General features: G+C 37.1%; 2 protein-coding genes across 2 annotated transcripts in view; one reads left to right on the top strand and one right to left on the bottom strand.

The window, feature by feature from the left end:
* LOC145242766 (uncharacterized) overlaps positions 1-20,958 on the top strand; it is a 133,806-nt gene that overhangs the window by 58,766 nt on the left and 54,082 nt on the right. The window lies entirely within an intron of this gene.
* On the bottom strand, positions 4,643-15,836 carry LOC145242107 (uncharacterized). The gene is made up of 2 exons (XM_080105022.1): positions 15,613-15,836; positions 4,643-8,550 (listed from the first exon to the last, which is right to left on the bottom strand). The coding sequence occupies exon 2, from the start codon at positions 6,209-6,211 to the stop codon at positions 4,691-4,693; it is 1,521 nt and encodes a 506-aa protein (XP_079961148.1). The 5' UTR covers positions 6,212-8,550; positions 15,613-15,836; the 3' UTR covers positions 4,643-4,690.

The following is a 20,958-nucleotide window of genomic DNA, read 5'->3' as shown; positions in this document are numbered from 1 at the left end:
TGAACAAAGCTTCTTTCTTAGAAGCCCATGCCTGTGGAACTCTTTCTTTTTTTTTTTTTTTACAAGGTGGTCACCACTTATCAAGGCCCGGAAGCCACTCAGGGATAAGGGTTATTGCATGTACAGTACGTTTGTGTGAAGATTTAATAAAGTGTCTACTTAAGGGGCGGTTCATCAGGAATTTGTTTATGTTGGACTTGAAGACATCCAGGTTGTAGTCAGGTGGGAAGCAGGCAGACGAAACAGAGTTCCACAGGCATGCAGTTCTAAGAAAGAAGCCCTGTTCATGGAATCTACGTTTTGATTTAGGCACAGATAAAGAGTGGGGAAAATTTTTGACAGTGGTTTCAGCTAGACTGTTGTTTTTCGTAAAAGATTGGCGAGGGGGGGACCAGAGATTGGAGCTCAGACGAGCACCTGCCATGGAAATAATGATGAAACAAAGATAGGCTCGCAATGTCTCTTCTGTGGGAGAGAGGTTGCAGGGAAGAGAAAAGGGCATCCCCCACTAAACCACAAAGTCTATTTTGTACTCTGTCAAAGCAGGATAGGCTGTTTTTAGCAGCTCCTGCTCAGATATGGCAGCAGTACTCCATCCTTGGACGTACTTGGCTTTTATATAGATAGAGAATTGCATCAGTAGTGAGATATCTTCTGGAGCGGTAGAAGGATCCCACCATTTTCCCAGCGACCTTGGCAACAGACTTGATGTACGTGCTCCATTTCAGATCAGGAGTAAAGGTCAAGCCCAGATGCTTGTTAAAACATGGGGCTTCTCCTAAACAAGAGCCATCCATTTCAACTGATGCCAGATGGGGATCAGAGCGTTGATGATGTAAAGATAGGAGTTTGGTTTTAGATGCATTAAAGGTAACCAGCCACGTCTTCCCCCACTGAACCACGTGCTCGAGATCAGAGAGAACTTGTTCATTTTCAGTCTTTGATGTGTTGCCATAGATGGTCGTGTCATCAGCATAGATGTCAACAAATGATTTAAGTATGTGTTTAGGGAGATCATTGATGTAGATCAGGAACAGCGTTGGGCCCAGGATGGACCCCAGCATTAATACTGCAGGCATCTGATTTTTGTCCATCAAACAATACTCTTATGAGCCTATCAGAGAGAAATGATTTAATTATATGGAAAACATTTCCAGTTATACAGTAGCTGGAAATCTTGTGAAGTAGGCCTTTATGCCATACCTTGTCGAAGGCCTTTGATATGTCAAGAGTAATTGCCCTAGAAAGGAAGCCTTTGTCAAGAGATTCACTAACCCTATGAGATATAACTGTTAGCACATCTGCGGTAGATTTTGCAGAACAGAAACCATATTGTGTGTCACTAAGAAGGTTATTTCTGCTGAGGTGGTTGACTATTTCTGTATTTAATATGGATTCCAGCAACTTACTCATGACACACAGACTTATTGGTCTGTACTGAGAGGGAGATGACTTATCACCCGAATTCTTAAATACAGGGCATACTGATGAGGTTTTCCAGGGTGTTAGAAAGCCTTTCTCCTTAAGGCAACGCTTAAACAATTTTGTAAGTATGGGAGCAAGTTCTGGTTGAAGCTTTTTTAACACTATAATTGGGATGCCGTCAGGGCCAGTTGCTTTACTGGAATCAAGGTTCTTGATTAGCTTGGTGACCTCATGCACAGATATTTGTATGTTACCTAGCGTGTTCTGTGTTATAGGAGGAAATATGGGGAGTTGATGGCCTTCCTCATATAGGGCAAAGTTAGCTGCAAAGTTCTTGGCAAATAGTTTGGCCTTGTCTGATGCTGACAAGATGACCTCTGGTCCATTGATAATGGTTGGGATAGAACGCACACTTCTGTTTAGGATCCTATTTGTTATTTGCCAAAACTGGTGGGAACCAAGCTACTGATCAGCTACTTTGGATTTAACGGATTGAGCATATAGCTCTCTTGCATGTTTTATTACTCTTTTACAGTGGTTGCTGGCGGTCCTAAAAGCAGCTTTAGTCTCAATGCATCTATTACGTTGGTAGCTATGGAAAAAGTGATTTCTGTGCGCGATGGCAGCAGCACATTCTGGGGAGAACCATGGCTGGCTGTTAGGTTTTTGTTGGAATGTTTTAGATGGTATGAATCGGTCTATGCCTACAATTAACCATTCAGTCAGGTCTGATACTATAGAGGACACATCCTTTTTAAACATGGAATTCAGAGGTAGATCAGATATGAATGTACGGAAGCTATCCCAGTCAGCCATGGAGTATCGGTATACAGTACGGTGGAGGGTTACGTCTGGGGACTTATTACATTTCATTTTTATCTTAACTGATACGATGGGGTGGTCGGAGGATCCTAGAGGATACTGACCTGTAGTATTGGGCATACGGGTGGGCTCGCGAACAATCCGTTTGCCTGTTTCCCACATAACTACAACTTGGATGTCTTCAAGTCCAACATAAACAAGTTCCTGATGAACCACCCCCTTGGGTAAGACACTTTATCAGGTCTCCAGTACTAACAATTACTACGATACTATCCCATTGATTACTGTACATGCAAAAACCCTTATCCTCTAAGTGGCCTCCGGGCCTTGATAAGTTGTGACCACCATGTAAAAAAAAAATCTTGTAGAGTAGAAGGCCATATGTTCCAGATTCTGTGTCTCCAGCCTGGGGTTGCATAGCCACCCCCAGAAAACAGATGAGTTGCTAAAACAAAATGTCTCCTCTGAACTCTGATGACCAACATACAGAAATATTCTTCCTGCATTTAAGGATTGCTGTTGACGTGTAACATAGTTGTTGCCGACCCTACGTAGTCACATTACTTTATCAATTTCACAGTAAAACCAAGAATTATACAAAGGATTTATTAAACATAATGAAGAATCAAAGCCATAATAATGAGTTGGATTGATATTATTCAAAATGTGGAACATTCATTGGTACTCATTCAACCCCAAGCAAGGTCGGGTCACCCTGCTAGTTTGCAATAAAGTTTTCCTGACTTTTTCAATAGCTTCTTAAAAGTCCAACCCTTTCTCACCGTGGTAGAAAGAGTGGCAACACGGTAATGTCAAAGCTAACTAGTTAACAGAACTTGTGAAAATCCAGAAGGACTTGATATCAGGATCCGTTGTCTTCTGGTCACCTGCATGTAGTAAGCAAAGACATGACAGGCACTGTAGCGCAAATCAATGGAAAGCGACAACGTTGCTTCTGTGTCATTCCTTTGTGTTTTGCGTCAAACAATCCCCAACTCTTCAGGCAGCCACTGAGTCTTGTTATACTCATTAGGTCATTAGTAAAAGTTTACAAAGACAAAATTTACAAAAAGGCACAAGACCCCTCTTAGTTTGGGTGGAGGGGGCTTGGCCATTTTCTGCATCTCTCTAGTAGACGGATTTTGAGCATTTCCTACAACTATTGATCATCTGGATTGCCTGTACCCATGACACCTCAACATGGATCCACTTTCTCAACAGGATATCCTTTGTCAAATAATTCCCCTAGAGGGCTCTCACCACCAACAGGTAACAATGTAAAAACCCAAAACAACCCTTCATTGGACCTTGGTACTTACTCACCACTGTCAACATCTGTACTGTCAGCACTATCCCAGGAATTACCAAAACGAGATGATGAGCCGCTGGTCATGAAGAAAGAGAAATGTAAGACTACTGAGGTGGTGAAGATGTGGCGGCTGGAGGAAAGATGCCAGTTGTCAGAAGTCCCAAATACACAAGCTACGAGTGCAGCAATAAAACGAATTAATATTGCTCTCCAGAGACTTATCTCATACAACAACACAACCCTGCATATTAATGAACAGCTGCAACCAATGACAACTTTATGCAGATTAGACGATTTTGGAGCATGATCTTTGTGAAGGATATGCAGAAGATCGGCTTGCTTGGAAATACTGGCAAACTTGGAAAATTGGTGCCTCATGAATTGAGATCTGCAGAAAAAGCTATTGTTCATCAAACAGAATACGGGATGAATAGTCTTTTAAATTGTGTGAACTTTCTGAAATAGAAGGTTAAATTATCAAAAAAATTTCTTTTTAAGTTTGGGGAAATAATTGAAACAGTTTTATTTCCAACGTAAAAATAGCAGCACTTGACCATTATTGTTTTTTTTTTTTTTTTTTTTCCCCTGTTGTTTACATGTTAAAAATGTAGATCTCAACCTGAAATGAAATTTTTAAAGCCCCCGAGATTTTGTATTATTTGGACTTTTTGGACAACTTGAGTGTCATTTTCACAATGTTTCGATCGATGTAACCTTCGACCTTCTTCAGGTGTATCTTGTTGAACTCGGGAATCTTTCTATCGAACTTGGGAATCTGCACAGAATTTCAAACAGAACTCTTTATTTAATCCACAAAGGGAGCATGCTTTTGTTCCCGGGTAGAAGTCCTAAGTAATTTGCAATTGTATTTTTGAATGCCACCCGCACTGAGAATTGAACCTTCAAAACTGAATTTTACTTTTATTCACTATGCCACGGGTCTTGCAAACAATTCTAACATGAATTTTAGGAGCCTTAAACCCATTTTATTTTCTAGATGTACAATCTTACTACGATTTATTAGTCCAAAAAATCCAAATAATACATATAATTAATTGTCTCAAAAAAAAAAAAAATTCAGAAACATAATATCCTGAGATTTATTTCAGCAAAAAACTGTATTATTATCTTATATTAGTATATCGTTTGCCACACAACGTTCCCAACAGTTGAATAGTCTTTAACAGTTGGAAAAACAGGCGGCAGACCTTGTTGCGGAAAGTGGATCTTTGAAGAAAGTTCTGTGTCAGGTAACGACATGCCAGCATTGATTGCACTCTCATGGTTCGACGTCATAAGTGGGACCACCAAAGATGAGGCGGACGAATTCTTAGAATGGTCCTTGTTAATATTTACTGATTGTTCATTCTGCAAGATTAACGGACGATCAATGTTATGTGTTTGCTTGTGCCGGTAGAGTTTGTCCGAACGGGCAAACTGTTTGCCACAGGTTTCACAATGATAGGGTTTTTCACCAGAGTGGACCCGCTTGTGGCACGTCAGCTTGTCTCTCCGGGCAAACTGCTTCGCGCAGATGACGCACGAAAAAGGCTTCTCTCCAGTGTGAGTGCGCCTGTGACAGTGTAACGTGTCACGACGTGCAAAACGTTTGTCACACATGTCGCAAGGGTGTGGACGCTCCCCAGTGTGAGTCCGCATGTGACACTTGAGCTTGTCCGACTGCGCAAATGCTCGACCACAAACTGTACATGGATATGGCCTCTCTCCAGAATGTACTCTGTTGTGGCACTGGAGTTTGTCGCGGCGCGAAAAACACTTGTCGCAAACCTTGCAACGAAACGGCTTTGTGCCATCATGCGTTCGCTGATGACAAATGAGCGTATCTCGTCTTGCAAATGTCTTATGGCAGATTTCACAGATGAACGGTTTTTCTGACTCACCGCAATCGGTGTTATGGTGAGACTTGAAATTTAAAGATGTGGAATTTGAATATGCATGCTTGGCAGCAGATTCCGATCCAAAGTGCTGATTTCTTTGGCCAATAGTGGACGGATAATGCGAGTAGAAGAAAGCTTCACGGGGTGGCGATGAAGATGAGGGTTGTGACGATGGTACTGTCGATGCTAGGGAAACCAGATACGGATCAGTGCTGGAGTCAAATTTTTGGTCAAGTTCATTGTCTACCTTTTCACTTGCAGCGGCAACTGCTTGCATTTGTTCTACAGCCATTTTATGAATATCCAGATAAGGAGGTGTCGAGTTCGAACAATGTGCTGAAGGGGATGGAGGATTGTTAACGTTTTGTAAAGAAAAGGATTTATCATCAACCGGGATTGGAAAGTTGACATATGCTGGACCACTCTGAGGAAAGTGGCTTTTCCGATGCTGTTGGTACTGGTTGACCCGAGCAAATTTTTTTCCACAGATATCACAAGTAGATGGCTTGTCCAAAGGCAGCAGAGTCCGTTTCGGGTTCGGGATGGTCATCCTTATCGGAGGTTCTAACGGTTTTTCATAGGAACTGTTGACATAGATGAGAGGTGGCTGACAAGAATCATTCTTCAAATTTCTTTCGTTGGACTCAGAGTTCTTGGAAACTTCCTGGGAACTTTCAGGTGAAACTTGCTTTTGGTAAACATTTGGAGGACTCTTTGGATCAGAGTAAGATTTTTCATCCTTTGGTTGGTCCACCATGTTTGGAAACTAACAGTTTTTATATCACTGGAAGAGATGATTTCTAGGTTGTAGATGACGTTTTTTAAAATACAAGTTTCACCAAGGAGTGATAAAAAAAAGGCAGGATAATAAATAAGTAGTATAATATCTAGATGATTATGGGATGTAGGTCAATGGGATGGGTAGACATTGTGTTTAAAACAAGGCTGATTGTTTTGATTATTTCAGGTTTGAGATTGAAATTCAAATTGCAAATACTTGTTTTTATTTTTTTAATATATAGATTGAGAAATGTATAAAAAATAAATGCGGAAGTATGTTATCAATCAAGTGAAAAAAATTGGAACAGACTTGATCAAAGTGAGCCGATAATATGCTTTTTACACCCCCAAATGGGGTTAGGGAGTTAATTGTAACTAGAAAGCAGTGTGTCGACATTCCACTTGCAATAAAGTGTAAGAGGGGACGATTCCAATACAATTACTGATTCTGTTCTAAATTCCCAATTCTGATTAGTTTTAAATTTCTTAATATAGAGTTAGTGTTTTTTGTGCATGGTTGACCTACAAATTTTACTTTTACTGGTAGTTTAAAATTAATAAATATTTATCATTTCATCATTGATGCAATGTAAAATTAAGTTAAAAAGAAAAGAAAGAAAGAAAAGTAATAAAAAGAATTGTTTTTGGCATTAGAAAATTGGCAGAAATTTTTTCGATTCTGATATCAGAAAAAAAATTAAGATTTCTTGATTTATGATTATGTTTAATTGTTCCAATAGTTTAAATGTATGTATGAATGTATGTATGTATGTATGTCTGCCTAAAACTTTCAACAGAGGTGGCAGATTTTCACGAGATCGGTATCGTTTTGAAGCTCGATTCTTCGGACAACAAATATCGAAAAATTGGCTAAAAACATTAATTCCTTCACCCTCAACTGTGTCCTTTTCTACAGGGAGGGGTAGCAAAAAATCGTTCCTTCCTGACAATTTAGCCAAACACGCATGCGCAAAATTGTTATTTCTTGAATTAGTTTAAATATTAAAAAAAACAACCTAATTTCACTCACGTGATCCAATCGTTATAGTGGCAGCGTTGTTATCTTAAGATTGCACTTCGATCTGAGATATCAGATATATTTTTTTTTCGATTTTTAAAGTTTTAATATTGAAACATCGTTATTTATGCCATTTTTTTTCGTTTGCTTTTTAAAATATTTTTCCATCACGTTCGCTGTTTTTTTTTTTTTTTTTTCCGATTTTTTTTATTTTTTTTTTTTTTTTTAAGAAGTTTTAAAAATTTAAACAGGGTTATTTATGCCATTTCTTTTTCGTTTGCTTATCCTTTATTTTGCATCATGTTCGCTGTTTTTTTTTTTTGCTTTCTGATTTAAAAAAAAGTTATAATATTTAAACAGGATTATTATGTTCGCTTATTATTTATTTTCCATTTTGTTTTTATTTACTCCCACACCTCACTACACCCGTACAATGCCAGGTACCACCGCTAGTAATATATATTTTTTTCTGCTTTTTATTTGGGGATCAATAAAAGAGAAGGACAACATTAAGTAGGAAGATAAAATAATTACTAGTGTTAATTGAATATATAGCAGTCATAAGAGAAATGTCCCTGTTAGTTAATTTGGTCACACACTAACCAATGCGTTTGCAAGGTGCACTGATTTCATTTGCTCCCCCTGAAAAACTACTTCAGCCCTCTGCAAATCACGGTCGGTCAGCAGAGAAATCCCCTAAAGCAATGAGAAAAGATGTCCCCTCTCTATCTCCAGTCTCTGTCCACCGGACGATCAAACATCAACTATCTTTACCTGAGGATAACTGCCAACATATCTTCAACAGCATCTCCAAAGAACGTTTTATTTTTTTGTCCCACGAATAACTACTTCAGCTCCATTAGGAATCACGGTTGGTCAACAAAGTGATCTCTGAAAGCAACACAGAAAGATCCCCTCTTTCTCTCCTCTCTACATTGGATGCTGAAGCATTGAGTATCTTCGTCTAAAGATAACTGCTGATAGACTTTCAGCATCCCCAAAGCACTTTCTACTTTTTCTGTCCTCACTCGGACACTATCCAGCTTTCTTCAACCTATACCGCACAATGTAGGTAATTGACTAAACCATGTTGATGTTATAAATAAGCTTTTGTTTTTCCTTTCATGTGATGGTTTTCGTGATTGTAAAGATACAGGAGTGGGCCTTAACAACGTCTGATAAAAGCCGGCATCTTTATTAATGCATCCAACGCAGACTTAGAAGAAGGTCAAGTCTTTTTCTTGAAAAATTACTGAGTTTCATAATACCAATTCCAGTAAAAACATGACGATCATTCTCTGGAAAGAAAAAGGAAAAGACAAAAATTAAAATTTCATTTAATATTTTAACACAATATTCAAGAAAAATTATTTAGCCCCCCCCCTTTTTTTTCAGAAATTATTTTCCCATCATGTTACACATATCTTATATTTGCTTTTTCTGTTTTTGCCACTTTTAAACAATCTTTCATCCAGTTGAGGTTAGTAGCTGTGGCATCCAGTTGGCTTACTTTATAATGCTAAGGTATATTTCTGTGCAGTCCTAGGTGGTCTACCCTTCCAGACCTTTATCTTCTCATTTTGAAAAGGGATTAATTTAGAGCTAATCGCCTGAGATGCCTCTAGTGGGGATTGCCAGCTAAGGTGCTCAGGCGAGAGTATAGTGCCTTTTGCGTATTGGCCTTTTTATGCATGCATATAATGTAACCTTTGACATTGTTCAGGTGTGTCTTGTCAAACTCTGACATCTTTCTGACAAAATTGGGAATCTGCACGGAATTTCAAATGGAACACTACCCATGGCGTAGTGGATAGAATATTTGGTAAAATTTAGTAGTAAAAGTTATACATCCCAAGGTTTAAGTTTTAATTCAATATTAAAAATACAACTGCAAATTACTTAATAAACGTGAAAATAATACTCCAAATGAGAACAGTAGTCCGAAGAACCCAAATAACTTAATCTTTGTCGGTCTGTGTTTAACTTAGATGGAACTGGAGAACACAGATTTTTGTCTTGATATATCTCATGATTGAAAAGAAATGAGACAGTTTTGTTTTTTTTGACACTTAATCCTTAAACTTATTTTGCTTGTATAGTCTGTGACTTGCATGTTTGTATCTTGTTTTAAAAGTTGACCCCGAATTTTCATTTGACGCTGCATCAGTTCTAATAACAGCTGCATAAATTTTTAAACACAAGACATTTGCAGGAAACCATTAAAACAACTCTTTATATTTTTATATAAATTTATTACAGTTGTCTCAAATGGTTTTCACAGGATTTGCAGTTCGTCTACATTTCTATTCTTACAGCTCGCTCCCTAGCTGTCTGTCCACCCCAGTCTAGACGTCTGTCCGCTTTGGTGGGCAATCCTCAACTCTCTGAATTTCTCCAAAACTAACTACATCACGTGTTCTCTTACATCATCTAATTACGTGTCTCAGACCAACCTAGTGTCCACAGCTAGTTAATTGTTTATTCAAAACCCCAAAATAATGTTTACATATATTTTCTATTTTCACATTCCTTTTGCGATTCACACGTCAATCATTTCTTCCCCAATTTAATTGTTTATTCTTCTAATCATAATAACTGATCCAGCGACCATCCGTCGCTCAAATCAATTAATAAGAATACAATAACAATAATAATGTTTTGACCATTGACCCCGCTTGCCACACTTAACATATACTACGCTATGATCACAGAAAATTATTGCTTATTTACAACTAGCAGGATCTGTTAACTGAAAATCGCAACTTTTGTAAATCGTTACAATGTTTCATTCCTGTGTTTGTTTTACAAGTACTTTAATGGAATGCTCTCTGATGAACTCTCAATGCTTGTGGCCCCTTGACGTACATACTCTCAACTAACTTGACAAGCAGCAAAATCACACCACTTCACTGTTGAGCCTTCTACTCTAATACCTTCTTTCCTCGAACTGCTACACTTTGGAATTCCTTCCTTGTTTCCTGTGGTACTGATGTGCCGAAGTTTAGATGCAATGTGAATTTTGCTTTTCAACTCCTCACAGTCCCCTGTTAGGGTTAATAGGGAGCTTTACATGTTGCATATCCTGAGCTACTAAATTCCTCATGTATGGCATTTGCTGACGAGGCTTTACAAGGCAAAGATTCATCCTCACTTGGAATGCAGGTCCGTAGTGTTCATCGGAGTTGGCAAAGCGTTCCCCGATTCTCTTGAGTGTCTTTGAGGGTTTTCGGGTGTGCAGAAAATGAATATCGCATTTACATTTTCTGCAAGTAAGTAGTTTTCCAGAATGTTAAGCAATGTAATTCTTTCTTCAAGGATGAGAGTTCATATAGAAACGTTGTTTTAATTTGAATAAAATAAAATATGCATCAAGTGCGCTTGAAAGTCAAATCACAACGTAATATTAGGAAAATAAACAAATATTTTACTTGTTTGAAATTTATCACAAATATATTTCAGAGGTATACTCCATCTTCAGCGTGTTTTGTTTCATTTTTTTTCATTTTCTTCTTCCTTGCCATGTTGTAAAGTTGGAGAAAGAAGTCTGTTTGTAAAGAGCCACATGTTGTATCTAGCGGTTGTATTTTGAAATGTTTGAACTGCTGATAGACTTTCAGCATCCCCAACAGGCGATGCGAGAATAACATCAAGGATGAGAGTTTATATAGAAACGTTTTAATTTGACTACAATAAAATATGCATCAACTGCACTTGAAAGCCAAATCACAACGTATTATTAGGAAAATAGACAAATAATTCTTTCTGTTATAAAGGTGCCCATTATTGTATGCGCATATTTTTGCTGCACGCACAGAAAAATATGTGTGTGCTTCCACGTACAATTTGCAGAAAATATAAATGCGATATTCCTTTTCAGCATACCCGAAAACCCAAAGAAAAGTTTTAAAGGTAGGTTTTGTGTTGATCTACCAAGCCACAATTACCAAATAATCCCCCCACCTCAAAAAAAAAAAAAAAAAAAGGTGGCCATAAAGTGGGTGCTCACTATACGTTCTATTAATAAAGGAAAGTGATCCCCCAATTCTTGAAACGATTTCTCCATATTTTGGAAACTACTTATTTCCTGGAATTTTAAAAAACCTATCATAGTGGTAATTTTAAAGGATTTTTTGAAGGTGGAAAGATTCTGCACTTTTACCAGCATAAGGAATGGCATCGTTCAATATCCGCAAAACTACTTATTTGCGGAAAATTTAAATGCGATATTCGTTTTCATCATATGTGGACCTGAAGACTCTTGCTCCACCTTTCTATTTTTTTTATTTTCGTCTTTTTTTCCAATTTTTTTCACAGTTGATAATTATCAAATGGACACTAGGTCTACCAGATGATACAAAAAAAATTTTAAGCCAATATTTTATGGTAAAATTTTTACTTTAAAGCCTGTCTCACGTTTGTGTAGAAAAATATTTTTTTTGTAGATTTTGGTGTGCTACAAACGAATTTGCTAACCATTTCCGCCGCAGAGAAATAGTTTTCATGATAGGAAGAAATTACTTTTTCAAAAGTGGGTGATCACTTTTCCACGTAAATTTAACTTCAAAGGAGCACCCCCTTTCTGGTCACCTAGTGAGGGGCATTTTTTTTGGTTTGTTTATTGGCTAAAAGGTTTTCTTGCTTGTTTTTTTTTTTTTTCTGCTTTCATCTTTCAATAAAGACACAAAGAAATTGAAAATTAAGAAAAATCCATACATATAATTCCTTGTTATCAGTAGTGACCATTTTTATACACTCAACCGCACGCATATTTTTGCCATAAACAAGTAGTTTTCTAATTATTAAGGCATGTAATTCTATATGTTATCAATGGTGGCCATTTTTGTATGCGCGTACAAAATGGCCACCATTGATAACATATAGAATTACATGCCTTAATATATGGAAAACTACTGGTTTCATCTAATTTTAAATTGTTCGCCAACGATTACTACGCTATGTTAGAAGGCAATTTGGTACGCGAGTGCACATTTAACAGCCTTCATGTGTGTTACCGCACTCAAGCATAGCGTAAACGAAGGCTGTAAAATGGCGGAAAATAGTCCCAGGGTTCAGGGGTTAAATACGATGCAAACGGTAAATTTGTAAAACGGTTATCGTATTCTTTAAAAGTACACCGAAATCTATGTTCCTCAAGGAATCAAGAGGCCCGAACTAAACACCGAAATCTACAAAAAAAAATGTTTTTTTTTCTATATGAACGTGAGACAAGCCTTAAAGTAAAATATGTTACGAAGTTGAGTGCGAGATCTCATTTCGATTTATGAATCTTTCTCGCAAAGAAAACAACAAATTAGCAGGAGCAGCAAATACATTATGGAATTGGAAGGGACAGTCCCAACGATGACAAATAATAACAGCAAAATAACAATATTTACAAATCTTTACAAAATACAAAAATACTCAACTCTGATCGGTTAATTTCCAATAGTTTGATTGGCTGTCAAAATCCAACTTTGACCAATCAGAAAAGACTTGCCGTGGGAGCCGGGCACCTGCTAAATTTACGTTTAAATACAGAGGAACGACGCTGATCGGCAGACTGTCTCGAGAGAGCCGAGTACATGGTGCACGAAGCTCTGTCAGTTGAGAACCCAACTTCAAGACCAAGGACCGCGACCAACTTTAACCCTGGCCAGTTTGGCCATGGGTCTCGACTAACACTGAGAGATGAGAAGTACTAGGTGTATCAGAATTTTTGTAGGAATTTTTGACACCCCTAACACGAAACTAAGAATAAAATATAAAAATCTCGTAATTTCTCTTTTTAAAGTGGGTTATTTATTTTCTTTATGGATTATACTTCCAAAATAAACTATTAAAGTTGTTTTAAAAGTAATAGAAATTTTTTTTTTTTTTTTTTAACAGTAATGAATTTTGCTCCTTTAATTGAAAAAAAAAATTAGGGCTTGAATTACATTTTTCGAGGAGTTATAAGCTTGGAAAGATGGGGTGGAATTATTCACTATTTTCACGAAATTTCTGATACACCTAGAGAAGTACTACAACTTCACTGGTCTACCACCGGCCAATACTGACTTCCACACAAGACCACTGGTCAAATCCCCATCGAAGGCGCTACTATGTACACCAGGAGACTTGACAGTTTGCCCGAGAGATGAGACGGCTGCAAACAAAGTCGATATCGCTGACTGGCAGACGACAAATCCGCACAATGTTGAGCTCTACAAAACCGAACAAACGTCCCAGTTAATCGTGAGAAGAACAACATTTCAAAAACAAGTAGACAACAAATCTGTTAAGTTGCTTTCCTTAACGTTTCCCATTGAAAAAACAAACTCTTATTCTCCGAGATTGTTATCAATACCACCCGTCCCAGCACAACAAATAACCATGAGAGGAACATTTCATAACAAGTAGACGACAAATCTGCTGTGTTGCTCACCTTAGACTTTTTTTTTTTTTTATTGAAAAAACAAACTCTTATCCTTCAGTATTGGTATCGAAAACAACACCACAAGGAATAACAAATATTGACATGTTTTATTAACAAAGAAGGACGCAAATCACTGATAAAGACTATGCTGAAATGAATAACCTTAACAGCAGGGACAAACTGTTGTTGAACTGGAGAACACTTTATTTTATTTTGCTTTTCTTAAGTTTGTTTTTAAAATAAACGATTGAGCAATCGATCGCTTAAAATTCAAATTATATTGTTTGTCTGGTTCTTTCCCGCCACCATACGCTTATTCATCATGTAACAAATAATACCTATTTTATAAAGAGTGCTCAATTGCTAATGCAACGTTCTCGTAAATCGATCATCCAATTTAGGACCACTCGAACTTTACAGGCCAATTTCGCAAATTTAGCCTTTTTAAAACCTTTTTCTCTGATGTTATTTTAAAAAGCGAAATTAAAATAAAAAAAAAAGAAAATAAGGTAAGCAATTTTAAAACAACTCCAAACAAAACGCTCTCCTAGTTCTACTAAAAAAAAAAAAAAAAAAACAAACTAAACTGCTTAAAATAAATTTGCGAAATTTGTTCTAAAAACGTCGAGTGGTTCTAAAATGGGTGATCGATTTACTAAAACATTGCATAAGAAACTGAGTAACCCCTCCCTACAAATATTTAAATATTGACATTATTTTTTTGGGTTTGTATTACTGTACACATAGATTTGAAAAAGTTGTCAAAAAACAAATATATAACAAATAAATGTTATCAAAGGCAAGATAAGTTACTTTTCTACCTAACTGACAGTGTTTACCGTTGGAAAATTCAAAATGGCGCCCGACACTCTCTTTAACACAGTAAGTTCAGGAAAAGATGTTATAAATACTAAACTAGACAAAATACTGTTAGAAATTCGCTCATTATATGTTACTGTGACATAAGTTAACATATATTCGGTGTTTTGTTAATAGTATTTTGTCTAGTTTATTATTTATAACACCTTTTCCCAAACTTACCATGTTAAAGAGAGTGTCGGGCGCCATTTTGAATTTTCCAATACATCGGTAAACACTGCATGTTTTTCGAGCTGAATAAACATGTTACATTGAATAAAAACAAAACAAAAAAATGTATCCAGTTTGGTAGAAAAGTAACTTATCTTGCCTTTGATAACATTTATTTGTTATATATTTGTTTTTTGACAACTTTTTCGAATCTATGTGTACAGTAATACAAACCCAAGCCGTCATTTTAAAGGAAGATTTTAAGGCAGAAACCAGATAAAACTTTACCAAAATCTTTTGTGTTTTTAAAACAAAAGTTCGGGGGGGGGTAATCTTTGTTAAAACTTTCAACATTGATGAATAGAAAAATGCGATCTGAACAAAAAATTATTCTAGCAATTTTTAGAAATGATTATATTGAAGATGTTTAACTTTTAAATGAAACAGACATTTTTTTCTTCATTGTTAGTTTTGTTTGTTTTCCATAGTGGTGACAATGTTACAAAAACAAAACGAATGAATTTTTAAATATATCGACAAAATTAACCATGAAAAAATGTACGCCTCATTTGGGAGTCAACATCTTCAATATAGGCTTGAAATTATTGGGAGATAAAAAATATATAGAACTGCATATTATCAAAGTTAAATTATAAATGTAAAAACTAAAAAGTTTTCATAAACATAACTAAATGTGATAAAAAGTTTTTGTTTTGTTTTTTAAATAAGATTCGTACCAAAAACTTTCCAGGTTATTTCCTAAAGAAATTCGGATCGGATTTTTTTTTTTTTTTTTTTTAAATCAAAGTTAAAATCCTCCCTCCATCCTTACTAAAGAGAGAGCACCTGTGCTCGAGTTCTAAAAAAATAAATAAAATGAAACGGAATTTTGAAAATAAAAAAATAAATTGCCTACTTTTGTTGGGTTTATTTTAAGATCAATTCATTCCGGTTTAATAAATCACTATTATTAAACTCCTCGAAATCATTGCATCGTTGCCATTGTTATTAATTTACGGAGTCAGCATTTAAAAATTTCAAATCTCGTCCGGAGACACCGACATAAAGGAAAAACAAGATCCGATTGGTTACGGCTTTTGTGAGAAAAGGGAGATAACTCGAGATTTTGTTTTTTCTGTAACATCGATTGGTTACGACTTCTCGTATCACCAATTCTAAGGGGCACATTGGCGCCTTTTCGCTATTTATCTCCGTCCCTGCTTGATATGACACAATGATTGTTGCAGCGGGTGGGAGGCGGTATGGAGGTGTTCCAATCGACCGTAGAACTAAATAAAGTTGTACTCTATTTGTTCAGCAGTTTATTGTCCACTGACAATGAACACGAAATGAAAGAGGTAAAAACAAAATAGTTAGAATTACACAATAATAATCCTCTAGAGGTAGGCACAGAGGCAAAAAGATAACAGCAATAGCAAAGAAAGATGTTCATTTAAAGACGACGGATATTGTCTTTTATTTACCAAGTAAACAAGTGAAAGTGACAAATTTGTAAGGACTCGAGATCGTGATCAGTTTGAGTGAGACAAGATCCGCCTCTGGAACGAAGCAGCTGGACGTCAGTAGGCACTGGAATGGGTCGCCTAACAGCTGCAAGCACTGGAACAGATAGCTCCAGGAGGCACTGAGAGCAGCTGAAGGCGCTAAGATGGTAGTGCCAAAGGCTGGGAGAGCTGTAGGAGGCATAGAGGCTGCAGAAAGCGCTGGTAGCTGTTGGAGACGCTGGAAGCTGCAAGAGTGAGCCGGTGTTCACTAGTTGTAGAAGGGTAGTTGTTATATTCCTAAATACTTAGGAAATAAAGACAAACGTGAGTTACACCGAGTGGTATGTGTAATGGGGTTTATTTATAATACAGAAACGTAAGGCTGCTCGCCTAAGGTAAATAGAAGTACCTAGTAACAAGTATGGGGAAGAAAGTCTGATAATCAACACGTAAGACTATCCGTCTTACTGCGACTGCTTGTCTGCCGCTGTCTGCCAAACAGTCCAATATATATATACAGTTTGTAACCGGTGTATAGCCAGTTATGTTCCTTCACAACACCTCCCCCTGAAGCTGAAATCTTCCTGATTTTAGCTTAAATACCTCTTCCTTTTAGGGTCAGGGCTTAATCTCCTGGTAACTTTTCTCTTTCTTGCGCTTTTCCTTCTGGTCAGCGTTACCCGGGGTAAAGGTTTCTGTCCAGCCCGTATGGTCGGTTCAGGCGAAATATTCATTGTTTGCGGTACACACGCTGGTTTTGGTATATCAAAAATATCGCACAATGTTTCCATTGGTGTCTCTTCCACATTTGGAGACAGTCTGGGACGTATTTGATTTCTGTGTCTTTTGCAGACAAAACTTAATCCTTGGATGGTATAGACCATGCTCCCAATCCTTTTTTTGATAATACCTTCAACCCACTGATTTCGTCCATTTTGAAAATTTTTGAAATATACATTTTCACCTGGGGAGAAGCACTTGGTATTAAGGTTTTCTTTTTTGAAAACTTTCTTTTTCTCTGGTAGCAGCCTATCGAAGACAGATCTTATCTTTCTTGCAAACATTAGCTCAGCCGGGGAAGAATTGACATTATTATTAGGATTTGGTGTCACCCTGTAAATTGCTAAAAATGTTTGAATACATTGTTCGTCTGTGTCCGTAGTAAGATTTTTCTTAAGTGCCCTTTCAAACGTATCTACAAATTTTTCGGCCAACCCATTCGATCGTGGATGGTACACAGGTGTTGTCATATGTAGAATATTTAGTGAGTCACAGAATTCTTTGAATTCATGAGCAGTAAATGCTGTTCCATTATCGCTCACTAAGGTTTTTGGCACTCCAAAACGGCTAAAAATTTCATTAAGCGCACTCACAGTGTTTTTTGCTGTTGGATGTCTAAACTTAAATATTTCTGGCCATTTTGAAAAAGAATCTACAATAATCAAGTAAAAATAACCATTTATAGGTCCCGCATAATCAATATGCAGACGTGACCAGGGTAGGTCCGTCTTTGGCCATGGCGTCGTTTTTACTGGAGGATCTCGAGCTGCTAATTGACATCCTCTGCATGTCTTGACACATTTTTCAACTTCCTTGTCCATACCAGGCCAGTACACATATCCTCTCATAAGGGATTTCATTCTCGAAATGCCCGGATGACCTGTATGAAATTCCTTCAGAATTTTCCTCTGTAACGTTAGTGGAATTACGATCCTCTCACCATACATGAGCACATCTTCACAGATGGAAAAAGGCGTTGTTTGATCTACCTTTTTATTTTTTTTTATCCATCCCAATTGATTTTTCATTTTCTTAATGAAAATGTCATTTACTGCCTCTTTTTTTATTTTTTCGAAAGTTACCGGAAGTTCACGTATCATATTACACATTGAACTTGTACATTCACTTTCGTCTTTAAGCGCAGCAATTACCGTTTCTTCGAAACTTTCGCTTCTTTTAGGGATCAACCGTGATAATGCATCTGCGTGTCCTAACTTTTTTGAGGATACATGTTCCATCTTAAACTGATAGTTTAAGAGGGTTACAGCCCATCGCTGTAATCGATTCGCAGTATGTGTGGGAATGCCTTTCTTTGATCCAAATATGGTAAGTAGGGGTTTATGGTCGGTTTGCAAAATAAAAGATCGTCCATGGAGAAATCGATTGTACTTTGTAATTCCAAATATTATCGACAGCGCCTCTTTTTCAATTTGGCTGTAATTTTTCTCCGCTGCAACCAACGTTCTTGAAGCATGGGCGATAGCTTTTGTCCTACCATCCTCATACTTGTGAAGTAATACAGCGCCAACACCGTAATCACTGGCGTCCGTTGCTAGTATTAGTTCCTTTTCTGGATTGAAATGTGCCAATGCTAAGTCTGACAGTAGACATCTTTTGATATTTTGGAAAGCAGATTCACATTCCTTATTCCAGTTCCATTTAACACCCTTTTTCAGTAACTCGTTAAGAGGAGCTCTTAAATTATGTATGTTAGGGATGTAAATTGCATAGTATTGAACTAATCCCAAAAACGATTTTAATTTTGTCACTGAATCTGGAGCAGGCATCTTTTCAATTGCTTCAGTCCTTTGTGGATCCGGTCTTCGACCCTCTTTGTCGATTATTTGACCTAGATATTTAATTTTTTTCATAAAAAAATCGCATTTTTCTGGGCTCAATTTAAAACCAAATTCCTGTATTCTTTTGAATACTTCTTTTACATGCTTCTTATGATCTTGCAAATTTTCACTTTTAATTAGGATATCGTCAAGGTAGGCCATTGAAAATTCCAACCCTGCCAGCATCGTGTCCATAATTTGCTGGAAAATAGCAGGAGCAACCTTTAATCCAAAAGGAAGCCTCTTTAGCTTAAAAATGCCCTTATGAGTATTTATGCCTAAGTATTTGGAGCATTCATCGCTGATCTTAATTTGCAAGTAAGCATCTGAGAGGTCTATCTTAGAAAAAATTTTTCCTCCGTTAAGCTTAGAGAACAGATCTTCTGCGGACGGAAGGGGATAATTATGGTCCAATAGACAGTCATTTAAACCCGTTGAAAAATCTCCACAGACCCTTATTCTGTTATTTTTTTTCTTTACATACACGGTTGGACTTGCCCAATCTGTATGGTTAACTTTTTCAATGACTTCCAGTTGTTGAAGTCTATCCAACTCTTTTTCGATTGCGTCCATCGCTGAAAAAGGCACATTCCTTTTAGGTTTGAATACTGGAGTGGCATTTTTCTTTAATTCAAATTTTGCCTCTGTCTTAATACAGAGTCCTAGTCCTTCGGCAAAAACATTGGGAAATTCAGTTTTCAAATCCTTCAGGAAGTCTTCCCTTTGGTTTGCTTTTTCTGCAGTTAAAACGTTACAAAACGAATTTATGGGTTTCTCCCATAAATTAAACAGGACAATCCAATCTACCCCAAACAGGCATGTATTCTTTCCTGGTACGACGTACACTTTGGATTTATGAGTCTGGTTAGCGAATGTCACTTTGCATTTTAATTCTCCCTTGAACTCTAATCTTTTGCCGCACACACTTCTCGCCGTCTTTCTGGTTTTCGTTAATTCAGGTCGACCTATCCTTTTCCATATATCTTCATTTATAATACTAATATCTGCACCGCTATCCAGAAGCAATGTAACCAGATGTCCATTTATCCGAACATCAACATATTTCCGTCTTTCGCAGCTTTTTTCTTTATTCATGCGAAGCGTATTTACATTATCGGTCCCTTGTCTTTTCTTCTAGGCACAGTATGTTCCCTTGTGACCTCTGAGACCACATTCATAACATATTTTGTTCCTAAACCAGCAGGTCTTATTGTTGTGTCTTAAACTACCACAACATTTACACTTTAGCTTTGGGTCTTTGTATCCTTTAAGGATCCTGTGTTCTTGGAACCTGGACTTTCTTGTGGTCCCTTGCCTTTTTACTTGCTGCCCCTTAAAAATATTTTTCTCTTCAATGCGAGTGCTGTCTTTCTTTATGTTAATCAGACGTTGACACTCTTCAGTGACTTTTTGCAATGTTATGTTAGGATCCGCCTCCATAATTGTTAGGATCCGTGAACGTATATCTTTGTCCCTTGGTGCTGTGAGACCTTGTACAAAGATTAAACATTTAAATTGGTCTGCGGAAATTTCATTCAATTTAAATGATTCGCATAAACAGTTCACAGTGCAAGCATATTCTAGATAGTCTTCAGCTTCTGCCTTCTGAATGTTCAAACATTTGTATCTAGAGTGAAATAGGCTATCCCTTTTATCAAATATTTTCGACAAGGTACTAATTGTTTCCTCGAACGAAACCTCCTCCGGTTTTTTTGGTAGAATTAGATTTGCATACTTGGTGTTTTCATCAGTACCCAGTTTTTGTAGTAGCAGGGTAACTTTTTCCTCATCGGTCCAGTCTAAACATCTTTTCGTAAAAATTGTTTCGTATCTTCTGTAGTATGCAGGGAAAGTAACACCAGTATCCGGGGAGTAACGAAATTCCGTTAGTGAATTTGAAATACCCTCGGCAGAAAAATTAGTCTTCTTCCCGGTCGACGTTAGAATTAGCTTTTCTAAATTCTTTTGCTGTGTCGACATTTGTCGTTGTAGTATGTTTGTTTGTTCTTGTTGTGCCTCTAAAGTTTTTTGTGTTCTTTCTTGTTGTTGTTGCAGCTGTTGCTGTAGCTGTTGTTGTTGAATTTGTTGTTGTTGTTGTTGTTGCGCTAAAAATTGTTGAGTCATTTTTGTCTGTTCCTG

Source organism: Euprymna scolopes, chromosome 21 (genome assembly GCF_053919585.1).
Source record: "Euprymna scolopes isolate OS-2025 chromosome 21, ASM5391958v1, whole genome shotgun sequence".
Taxonomy (NCBI): domain Eukaryota; kingdom Metazoa; phylum Mollusca; class Cephalopoda; order Sepiida; family Sepiolidae; genus Euprymna; species Euprymna scolopes.
This window is presented reverse-complemented; position numbering and strand designations above follow the sequence as displayed.